Source organism: Camelus bactrianus, chromosome 5 (genome assembly GCF_048773025.1).
Source record: "Camelus bactrianus isolate YW-2024 breed Bactrian camel chromosome 5, ASM4877302v1, whole genome shotgun sequence".
Classification (NCBI taxonomy): domain Eukaryota; kingdom Metazoa; phylum Chordata; class Mammalia; order Artiodactyla; family Camelidae; genus Camelus; species Camelus bactrianus.
In genome coordinates this window covers 47,476,804-47,488,845 of record NC_133543.1, presented here as the reverse complement: position 1 = coordinate 47,488,845, position 12,042 = coordinate 47,476,804, and the positions used below count along the sequence as shown (strand labels likewise).

The window sequence follows — 12,042 nt, the reverse complement described above, 5'->3', positions numbered from 1 at the left end:
GTGGAGGTATTGGAATGGACATAGAGAAAGATGTAATGGGCATAGGAGGATTCAGGAAAAAGCAGTTTCAGGAGGAAAAGGGAAGATACTTTGTTTCATTTTTACATCTTTTGAAAAAATTTTGGTAAAATGCACAAAACATAAAATTGATCATTTTACCCATTTATAAGGGTACATTCACTGGCGTTATGCATATTTATATTGTTGTGCATCCATCACTCCCATCCATCTCTGGAACATTTTTATCCTCCCATACTGAAACTCTGAACCCGTTAAACAATTAACTCTTCATTCTCACCTCCCACCCTGGTCCTTGGCAACCACCATTCTACTTAATGTCTCTATGAATTTGTCTATTCTAGGTACCTCATGAAATTGGAATCATATCGTATCTGTTCTTTTGTGCCTGTCTTACAGCATAAGACAGTATAATATCTTTAAGGTTCATCCATGTTGTAACATGTGTCAGAATTTCATTCCTTTTTAAGGCTAAATATTCCATTGTATATCTCTTCTACATTTTGTTTCCTAATTAACTTTTCAATGGACATTAGGATGTTTTTACTTTTTGGTTATTGTGAATGATGCTACTATGAACATTTGTGTGCAAATATCTGTTCCAGTCCCTGCTTTCACTTCTTTTGGTTATATACTCAGAAGTGGAATTGCTGGAATTTAATATTTTCAGGAACTACCATACTGACTGGTTTTAGATAGACTGTTTGAAGGGGTGGAAAGTCTAGCAGTTAGGACTGGAGCGTGAGTGAAAGCAACTGTAGCTGGGGATTTCACTTCAGTGAAATGAAGACAGACATGATAGCCGAAGATGGGAGAGTGAATTAGTTGAGAGAAAAGGAAAGAAAAGAGCTGAGCCAAGGACTGCATCTTAGGAGGGAGAGGGGCTATGGGAGCTAGTCAGACAGAAAAAGAGCAGTCGGAGTTGGGAACAGAACCCTGAGTGTTGATGCACACTTAGCTCAAACTCATCCATATTCATTGAGCACTCTTTCAAGAACTTCCTTTCAGATGAATAGGCTTCTATTTAAGTATGACATTACTTTCAAGGGTTTGGGTGTTGTAGGTCACAGATTACTCCTGAGTGTTGAATTTCTGAGACACAGATACTTTTCAAAAAGGTCCTAGAAGCACCTAAAAAAGGAAGAGGATTTCTATATTTCTTATTTGGCTTTTCTCCATTTCCTATTTTGTATCAGTAATTTCACAGTTACTTTTCCTTAACCATCTATTGAAGAATGACATACCTTAACATAAATGAACAAAGCAAATGTGGACAAGTTGATGAATTCTCAGATACTGTATATACCTGAGGGTCCAACACCCAAATTGAGAAACAGAATATTTCCCATACCCGGTGGTTCCCTCATGCCCCTGCTCACTCATCCACTATCCTCATTATTTTGATTTCTAACACCATAGATTTATTGTATCTGTGTTGAACTTACATAAGTGGAATCACATAGTATATACTCTTTGTGTCTGACTTCTTTCATTTAATATTATGTTTGTGGAATTCATCTATGCAGTTGTGTATTGTAGTATATATTCCATTGTGTCCTTTACAAAGTATATTTATTCATTTTCATGTTGATAGGCATTTGGGTAATTTCCAGTTTGGGGCTATTATGAAGAGTACTGCTGTGGACATCACAGTTTCTTGTTAAAATAGGAATTTTGCATGCTATGTTTACCTCTTTAAAGTTGTCGTTGCTTTTTTCATTTAAGTGCCTTCCTCCTAAGTGCCTTCCCACCCTACCTAATTATCTTCATTGTTAATACAAACTATATTTGCCTGAACATTAGTTTTGAAAGTATAAGGTGCCACAAGAAATTAGGTTTCTTAAAAAAATTGTATGTACTTGCATTAAAATTTTCTTTTTAAAGTATTTAATTTTCCTCAACTGTCGAGGCTGCGTCTTAAATAATTATTGAACCTGTCAAAATTCTTCGTCTCTTAATGGGGTGAACTGTCCAACCTTGAGGCAAATATTTTAATTTTGGCACCATGATGAGTTGGAGAAAAATAGCTCCCATATTCTTAATGCAGATTTGATATCAAACTTATAATTTACTTAGCAATAAAAGGAGATTGAGAATTAGTAAAAAGGACACTGTGATATTTTATGTCGTTTTTCTCTTCAGGTTACAGCCTGCTTTGGTATAAAAATCAACATTACTAATTGAAAATTGATGAAAATTTCATCAATCTGGCTATTTCAGAATTGAGTTGAAATTTCACTATATTTAATAAAGATATATACATATTTTGTATATTTGTATGGATATATATGTCCATATATATATTTGTCTACCTATCTTTCTATTTTTCTATGCATCCATCCATCCATCCATCTACCTGATGACACGCTCACTGAAACATTCTTTACAGAAAGAACAATAGAAGACCACGAGCTGGTGATTGAAGTGCTATCTAACTGGGGGATGGAAGAAGAAAATAAGCTATACTTTAGAAAAAATTACGCCAAATATGAATTCTTTAAAAACCCAATGGTAAGTTAAATCCCCATTAATAGTTTTGTAAAATAAATGAGTTAAATTTTATTTTACTTTATGTGAAGACAAAGGTCACTATAAATAAGATACAATTCCCTGTTTGGTAAATTAGTAGGTAAGAATTCTGGTCTTTTAAATTATGATCACATTTCTTCTTACTCTAACAATGATTAGTTGACATCACCACAGAAGTTCAGATATGTGTTTTGGGGGAACTATTGCTTCTTTTTCTTGCTTTTTAAGAAAAATAAAAAAACCTGCTCTGCATTTGATTTGGTGAGTAAGTTATTAGATATCGCCATGCAAGTTCCAAATATTATGGCTTAACTCTTTTCACAGAATTTAGAAAATTAAATAAGAAAATTTCTAAAGGAAAAACAGATTGATGTTTGTTGGGAGTATTAAAACTTAGCCAGGAATTAAAGATTGACATGCATCTTGCTGTTTCAAGTTATTTTGTTTTCAGTGCAATAATTACTGAGCTAAGCAGAAATGAGATAAAGACCAGTGCATTATCTAGTAAATACTACTTTCATTATAGCTCTTTTTAAAAGAAAATAAATGTATGTCACATTCTAATGGAGACTAGCGATCTAGAGGAGTCAAAATAGCCTCTGGGCTCATTATTTTAAATTGTTTTTGTCTCTGCAGCTGTAGCGTATTTTTACACTAAGTTTTGGATAATTAGGTTGAAATGGTACTTTATGAAAAATATATGATACACACTATAATAAAATATTTTCAAACCCTGAAAGACCTCTAATATTCTCTTTTATTTGAACCTATTATTAATAGAAACATAATGGAATGATCTTTGACAAAGAAATTAAGAGTCCTAATAAAAGTTAAATAGAATTTTTTTGAAAGGAAACTGTTTAACTGTTTTCTTGTTGTGAATCTTTACTAAAAGCAGGAATTTAAAAGTCATAGTTAAAGATGTATGGTTTAGTGCTCATTTTTGGTTGTATCTTTTTTTTTTTTTTTTTTAATTTAAACAAGGCTGTAGATTCATTTTGTTGACCAAGAGCAGTGGGTCTCAACTGGGGGGCTGATTTGATGATGTCTGGAGACATTTTTGGTTGTCATACTGTGGGGCTGGGGAGGGCTGCTAGTGGGTAGAGGCCTGGAATGCCCTAAACATCCTATGGTGTACGGGACAGCCCCCCACAACACGGTGTTATTAGACCAAATGTTAATAGAACTACTATTCAAAAACCCTGTCCTAGAGGAAGTAAAGAGGAATCTATTTTCCCAAACTTGTCCGATCATAAAAATTCCCTGAGGAGAGGGAATAGTGCTTGTTATAAACACAGGATCCAGGTCCTACCCAGACCTACTGAATCAGACACTCCAGGAATGAGGTCTGAGAATTCCTAATTTAAACAGCTTTCTTGGGTGAATTTTATGATTAAACAGGTTTGGAGAAAGATTAGGTGGAAAAAACTGTCCTTTTAGCTCCCTAGCCCTCTAAGTCCTGGCTCCTGTACACTGTGGGCTGTGACCTTGTATATATCCTTTACTTCTGTGAGCCTTAACTTTATAAAATGGAGCTGAGAGTCCTTCAGCACCTGCTGGAGTGGTTGCAGGACTCAGCGAAGAGATACAGGAGCTAGCACGTGGTCAGCCTGAGGGCAGTGTTGTGACTGCGGTCAGCCTGAGGGCAGTGTTGTGACTGGAGGTACGTGGATCTCTGTGTCTCAACACCATCTGAGGGTGTTTGGCTAACCTTTGGGCCCTGCTCCTACCTTTTTATTAAGATATCTGTGGGTAGAATCAGGGACTGGCATTTTTTTAAGTGCTTCAGGTGAATTTTCATCACACTGATTTAAAGAGCTTTGCTTCAGTTTACTGTGTTGGTCATACAGAGTTCAATCTTTTCTGGCATGGCTTTTGGGATAATGTAACATGTATCTTTTCGTCAGTATTTTTTTCCAGAGCATATGGTGTCTTTTGCAACTGAATTCAATGGTGAAATATCCCCCACACAGATTTTGCAGGTAAAATATATTTTCATTAAAATATGAGTAATAAATAATAAAGGGAAACTTTAAGGTCCATATTTAATTCATGTCCAGATTTTGGAATGTTATGCCTTGAATGATTAATTTTTGCTGGAGGTAAAATTAAAAAGAAAAGAGTAAGAAAGAAAAGGAAAGAACAAAATCTGGATGAAGAATTCCCTAAATCCATAAAGACCCCTAACTATATTATTCTTCTCAGTTTTGGCCAATTATCAAAGGATTTTAAGCATGTAAAAAATGTGTATCATGAAAGGAAAATTGCAGAGTTTTGCTCTGTGATGTCTTTAAAGTTTATATTAGTCTTTGAAAATCAAAATTTCCAGTAAATTGTAGATGTTTTACTGGCAGATATTAATTATTAATTTTTATAATAAATGCCCTCAATCCTATTTGTGGTAAAATATTTAGCAATTAAATGAAATATTATCTATGACAGAAATACTTGATTGAAATATGAAATATCTTAGCTGAATTAAAAATACTAGTTATAAAAAATAGTAATTTTATTAAAAGTTTCCTTAGTTTTGTATCATTTTTTCCAAACTGACAGTGGCTGTAGGTGATCATTTTCCAAGACATTTTTATTACAATGAAAGAATGATTTCAGTTACTTTATTTTTGATAGATTAGTAGCTTTCACATCAGAAGCTCTACAGTTAACAGGTTAATGGTGAGCAATGTCTATACAATAGTTGCTCTTTGATCTAAGCCCTAGGCACCCCCCAACCCACTCAGTATTCTCTGATCTTTAATGAAGACAACTTTTAATTGTTCCAATATAGATATTACTTTAAATATATTGGCATTTAAATGTATTGGGTGTCACAGATTTGTTTTCTATGGGCTTTTAATTTTTAACAGATTATATTTCATTTTTGTGTTTCAAAATTTTTAGAAATATGATTAGTCTTGAGATTTTTCTGAAAGCTGCTTGTATGCTCCTGGGTTTTCACCGACACCCTGTGGGGGTGATGGGGTGAATGGCAGCAGCAGCAGTGCCCCAGGATCCCCCGCTCTCAGGTCTCTTGATACTTTGCATTGGAGTGTGACAGGGCAGTAGATTGCAGTTTTTCTCCTGCCTCCTTTCCCAAATTCTCCTGTGATATAGTTATATTACTTTAATGTTAAATTATAAAAGCAAGAAAAATCATAGCTTTGGAATCAGATAGTCCTGCATGTGCCCCTGACCTCTTCTCTCCACTGAGGCAATGTTTCTACTTTTTAAAATGTTTCTTCGTTTCCTAGTTGACCTCTATGACTCCCTTTTTAAAATTTAATTGGTTTGGTTTAATAACTTGGAAAGCACTCAAACTAAAAAACCTACTTGCCTGTTTTACATGTCAATTAATTAATATCTGTGGCTCATTAAATTAAAAATTTTTATTAATTTACTTAAAAAACATAGTTATCTACTATCAGCATTTCCCCGAGTAGCTTTTAAAATACGTTACGTTGTTTTAGCTAATGCTTTCACTTAGTTTCCATTTTTTCCATTTTGCATTTGTTTATTCATAGGGATTTCTGTTTACTTCTTTTAATGAGACACTAATGCATTTCCACCATCTTATTAAGGATGCTGATCACGATCATTCAGAGAGAGCTATTCTTTTTCATTCTTGATTTCCCGACTAACAAATGCCCATGGTCTCAGTTAATTATCACTGAGTAACAACCTATTCCAAACCTTGCTGGCTTAAGTACCCACTCACGTTTTGTCAACAGTGTTGTTGGTTAGGATTTGGGAAGGGTTTAACTGGGTGGGACTCGGAGGCAGATTGACTCCCAAAGAGGTTGTCCATCCCCTTTTTCTAAGATGGCTTTTCACTCCGTGTACCTGGTAACTCCTTGGTGTCTCTCTCCGTCTCTCTCTCTCTCTTCCTCTCCCCCTCTCCCTCTCTTCCTCTCTCCTCCCCAGCTCAGTCTCCCCATCTCTCTTCCCACATGGTGTCTCCCCTCCAGGGCTTTTCCAGTTGCATTGTGCTTCTCACCACATAGGCATCCTGGAGTAGTCGAGTTCCTTGTATGACAGGTAGCTTCCAAGAATTAAGGAGCAGAAGCCATCAGATTAGTTAAGGGACTGCAGGGAGAACGGGCAGCATGTCCCTCCCGCCAGTCACAAGCCTTGCCCAGCTTCAGGGGGGTGGAGAAGCTTCACCTCTTGGTTCAGTGGCAGCATCACATTTGTAGAAGAACGTGTGTAGTGAAAGATATTGTTGCAGTTCTCTTTGTAAAACACAGCCCACTCTACCCACCCACACCTGAGAACCACAGAGGATAGAGAGGAGATGGTTTACTTTACCTTCATCAAGGAGGTGAACTTGGCTCAGTTTCTTTAATAACTGAATAATGGAAGTCAGGATCCTGGTCTTCTACCTTTATGAAGTTGAAACTGATAGGTCAATCTGTAATCTCAAAGAAAATCATAGAAAGGGATGAAAAGTATCAGGACTTAACTTAGAGGAAGTTCAGCGTTTCAAATGGACATTCAAGTGGCTTATAGTTTTGGTGTTTGACTAAGTACTGATCACTTAGAATGTGCGTCTTGTGAGCATATCTTCATTTGGAACTTGCCTCAGGTTCTCACAAGACTGGTTTATTTTGGATACGCATTGTCATTTCTGTAACGGTATATAAGTGGTATCAGTGCCGTTTGATTTTGCACATTTCTATTTGAAATATCAGGCTACAGTATCATTGATTCAGAAACTGCATGAGAGTGTCTAATTTTTCTTCCAGATGTTTCTGAGTTCAAGCACATATCCTGAAATCCATGGCTTCTTACATGCAAAAGAACAGGGAAAGAAGTCCTGGAAAAGGATTTACTTCCTTTTAAGAAGATCTGGTTTATATTTTTCTACTAAAGGGACATCAAAGGTAAATTAGAGTATCCATGATATGTTATAAATTACGTAGAAGTTGTATGTTAAAATGGGTTTTACTTTGTTTATTACTGTATTACATGAGGTCAGTACTTGGTACTTTTTTTTTTGATTCCAAACATTTGCCACCATCTGCTTGAAAAGTAATTATTCAGCTTTGTTTCCCACTAATTTCAATATACATCCTTTCATGGAATCCAGATGCTCTGGTTTCAGTACCACATTCCTTGCCCATTTCTTCCCTACTCTGAATTCACCCTCTTTGTCCTCATCCGGGCTGAGATTTTGAGGCCCAGCATATACACACCTTTTCTTTTTCCCCCAGGTCGTACTACTGATCTTGCCCACTTCTGAGCTTCTGTTGATGCCGATGCAGTTAGTAACGCTCAGCTGCAATTGTTTATTGCTTTGCATGTGTTAGTTTTGTCTCCTTACCTAGAGTGTAAATTCCTAGAGGAAGTTAGCGTGTTATGATCAGGGGTGGATGTGTCTGTGTGCATATCTGTGTATACAGGTACATAGACATACACGTGCAGATGTTCACACACACATACACAGTCACTTATGCATGTAACCCCATGGTGCTCAGCACTGTACAGTCTGATTCTATTTTGGCAATTGTTGCTGACTATACCATATGCCTGTGTTTTATAAGTGTTGACATTTTATGCAATGCATCTGTATCTTTCAAGTAAAACTATTTGGGAGCTTTCATGAGAGTTTAATTCTATTTTCATGCATCTGTTTTGTCAGTGACAACACTGTTGCTTCTTTATGGATAATCTATCATTTTTCTGAGGCTATTTTTCAAATTTTATTATCATCATTGATATTTAGTAACTTTCCTGACATATTTCTAGGTATGTTCAAATGTATTCTGCTAAACCTTGCTTGATTCTCAACATACACATTCAGTCCACAAATTCATATTTTTCTTTTATGCTGAAAATGTTCATTATTTATTTCTCATTCTCCATATTTGATCCTTTAAACTTTTGGTAGGATTTTCCATCTTGGCTAATCATGGCTCCAGGTGTCCCTTTGTTGGTGGCTGCCTCACTCTACTCTCTGCCTCCGTCTTTTCACCCCCTTCTCCTTTCTCTGTTTGTCTCTGGTAAGGACACTTGTCAGGATTTAGAGCCCAGCTGGATAATCTAAGATGATCTCATTTCTGGATCCTTAACTTAATTCCATCTGCAAAGACCCCCTTTCCAGAAAAGGTCACATTCACAGGCTCTTCGGGTTAGGACATGGACACATCTTTTAACTTTGAGCAAGAGAGTGGAGTGATCAAGCTGTAAGATTAGGAAGGCCATAGAAAGCTTAAAAAATCCAGTAGAGAAACAGAAAGAAATGGAGAGTGGAAGGGAGCAAGGGAAGCAGGGAGGGAGAAGGGGAGTGGGGAGAGAGAGACACACAGAGAGACACAGAAAAATTGATTTGAAGCATAGATGCTAATTAGCGTTAATTAGATGATCATTTCAGTAATCAAGGGTGGAGGCGATAGGATCTAACCTAAGATTGAAGTAGCAAATTACCAGATTTCGTTGACTGAGAGGAAGCACTTCATAATGTTCTTAGAGAAAGAAGTAAGGAAAATAAAACAAAATTATAGAAAAAATATAACTAGGAGATTTGTTAGAAGGTCACCATCTTAGAGGAAAGATAATGATCTTATTTCTAGATACATTGTGTTGATGGTGAAACACCCAAATGGAAATGCCCAGAGCACAGCTAGTGAGGAGACTAGACATTTGGGCAGTAGTCTAACAGGAGACGTGGAATTCCAAAGACGTGCTTCTTTCCATATTTTCCCCAGTTGTTCTTGTATAGTTTCTTCCTTTCCCTCATTTACAGTTTTCCTTTGTTGCTGTTCACACAAGTGTGTGCACACATGTGTACAGGTGTGTATGTGTGTGTTTCTTTGAGGTTTTAGTGGTGGAATACTTCATGGACTAGGGCTCTGTTTATTTAGTAACCATTCCTTTACAGAAATCTTTAATTTCTAAGTTTGCATACGTTAATAATTAATATTCTATCATACAGATGCATTTAACTAATTTTTCTTGAGGATTTAAAACTAGTTTTCTAAATGTTATAGATAATATTAAGATGAATAATTACCCATTTTTGTAATTAAGGTTTTAGACTTTCTTAACTATTGTAATGAAGTTTCTCTTTTCCCAGTGTTCCTTATCTATGAAATAACATTTGAAGGCATTGTTTAAACAAACATGTGCTGGATCATCTTTTTACTTTTAACAACAGAGAAAAGTAGATTCTAAATCTAATAATCATGTTTCTTTTACTGTCTTCCCAGTGATTCTGCACTGGAAGATATGATAATATCTCCTAAATTCTTAACTGTTTTAACACATTTCTCATGAAAAATCCACAGCCCATTGTCTTTTTACTTCACTCTTCACCTGCTTTCCTTTCCCACCTATTACATAACAAGATAGCTCTTATTCCGTCCGTGGAGCCATGCTCTTTTCCCTGCAATGGTCCCCACCTTGGCAAGGTAACATTATAAGCATCAAACCTCTATACTCAGGCTGCACCTTAGCTCTCCTTACCGTGTATCTGACTTTGCTGTGCATCATGCATAGTGTTCTTCTCTCCAGCCTGTGCCTAAGGAGCTTGTGTCCTGTAGTCTATACATGGAAATGATTTGAAGTTCCCCCTCAAAAAAGAAATTCACAGTATTAGGTAACCTCAGGGATTATGACCTTGATACAAATTATATAGGTTATATAATGTCTAATATGACATTTCTACCTGACAAAGTGACCATTTCCTGCCCTTTTTGTATGAGAAGGGACTTGATTTATTTCACTTTCTAAAGATTTACGCTGCATAGGAGTTAAACACTTGCATGCCTTGGAGATGTGGCTATGACTTACATTTACAGAGAAACGTCTAAGTACTCTGCTCTCCCACCTTATATAGACATGTGCATACTTAGCTTTTGCTGATCATGCCAACTCAGCCTGTAGTCTTATAGTGTCATAAGCCTTGATGTGTCTGCAGTAATGGAACAAAAATCAGTCGAGAGAGGAAACTCATCACGCCTCTTACGGCCTCCAGTATTTCTTGAGCTGCCTTCTTCTCACGTCCAAATGACTCAACTACCTTGATTTTTACAGTATCAGTAACTTCTTCATAGAAGTCAGACATTTTTACTAGCAAATTAGTTTCTATCAAGGAATAAAGTTTTAAAGGCCATGCCAACAAGAGTACCTTTCTCCTTCCTTCTCCCTTGTTCCAAGGGCCTTGGTCTGGATCTCTTTTAACAATTTTCTTTTCTGCCTTATTCTCCCATGGAGTTGAGAACCAGAGTCATTCACTAGATCAAAATGCCTAAAGAACAGTGTCACACAAAGAAACAGTTACATACACAGAAACTCTTGTTCTACTGATCTTCACTGGTGAAATAGCCAGCCTCCTGGCCAATGACTGAATTTTTTGGATTTGGATTTGAATGGGTAGCTCAAACTGCTGAGTGTTCTGCTTTTTTTTTTTTTTTAAGAGCACTGCTTCTCAAATTTCAGTGCATATGAATCACCCGGGTTCTTGTTAAAACGCAGATTTTGATTTTGAATCGGCAAGTCTTGGGTGGGGCCTGAGATTTTGCATTTCTGATGAGCTCCCAGATGATGTTGATACTGCTGGCCTGGGACCACATTGCCAGTAGCGAGGTTTTAAAGAACAAATGCATTTTGGTCAGTTTTGATTATACATTCAGCTCCAGAATTAAGCATTTCTCCAAGTTATTAACCTGTCATAGAACGGTATGACCCAGTCATTTCCCATGACCGGCTCTAAATCTCATGGATTTCCCGGAGAAGAAATAGCTCCTCATGATTCCCCTTTGCTTGAAAATCAGACACATCCACTGCCCAGTAATTTCTCTGAACTCTTCTGCTCAGGCTTCCTTCTTTGTACAGGAAGGTAGTCACGCAGCCTGTTTCGTCGCTTGCTGTGATGTGTGAGGCAGCACACAAACACGAGGGGTGATGGTTCCTGAATGAAGCAGGAATCGTCTTTTTTTTTTTTTTCTTTGCTGCAGAAGCTCAATCTAACCTTCTTCCCTTTGTTGAACCATTATTTGAGACTCAGACAAGGAAAACATTTTCAAAAGCCATCCTTCACACTCTTTTCTCCTTCAGATTCCTTGAAATGGTAGTTAAAGAGAATAATTTTAAAATAGGAAGATGTATTTTTTGTATATTGCAAGTTAAATTATAAATGAATCACTGCTTCTCAAATTCAATAATCTTGTGTCCAGCTCCTGGTTATTTAAGGATATAGTGACTTAGTTGTCCTTTCCTTTTGTTTCTGTGACATATATTTGGAATAACTGTTGCCAAGGTATAAATTATGTAATATAATAGAAATATAAAAGATAGTGTAAAAATACGTATCCATTTCAACACACACATATATGTATTTTTTTTAAAGGAACCACGGCATTTGCAGTTTTTCAGCGAATTTGGCAATAGTGATATTTATGTGTCACTGGCAGGCAAAAAAAAACATGGAGCACCGACTAACTATGGATTCTGCTTTAAGGTACAGGCTTAATATTTTGATAGATGAATAAAGCAAGC

General features: G+C 36.5%; 1 protein-coding gene across 4 annotated transcripts in view; it reads left to right on the top strand.

Annotated features, from left to right (window-relative positions):
• GRB14 (growth factor receptor bound protein 14) overlaps positions 1 to 12,042 on the top strand; it is a 104,872-nt gene that overhangs the window by 78,480 nt on the left and 14,350 nt on the right. For 3 of the 4 annotated variants that reach the window (XM_074363799.1, XM_010971391.3, XM_010971392.3), the window contains 4 exons: positions 2,408 to 2,529; positions 4,455 to 4,529; positions 7,290 to 7,427; positions 11,894 to 12,004. In XM_074363799.1, coding sequence (XP_074219900.1) covers positions 2,408 to 2,529; positions 4,455 to 4,529; positions 7,290 to 7,427; positions 11,894 to 12,004 — 446 coding nt within the window. The remainder of the gene's footprint in view (positions 1 to 2,407; positions 2,530 to 4,454; positions 4,530 to 7,289; positions 7,428 to 11,893; positions 12,005 to 12,042) is intronic. The other variant, XM_074363798.1, reaches the window with a different exon arrangement.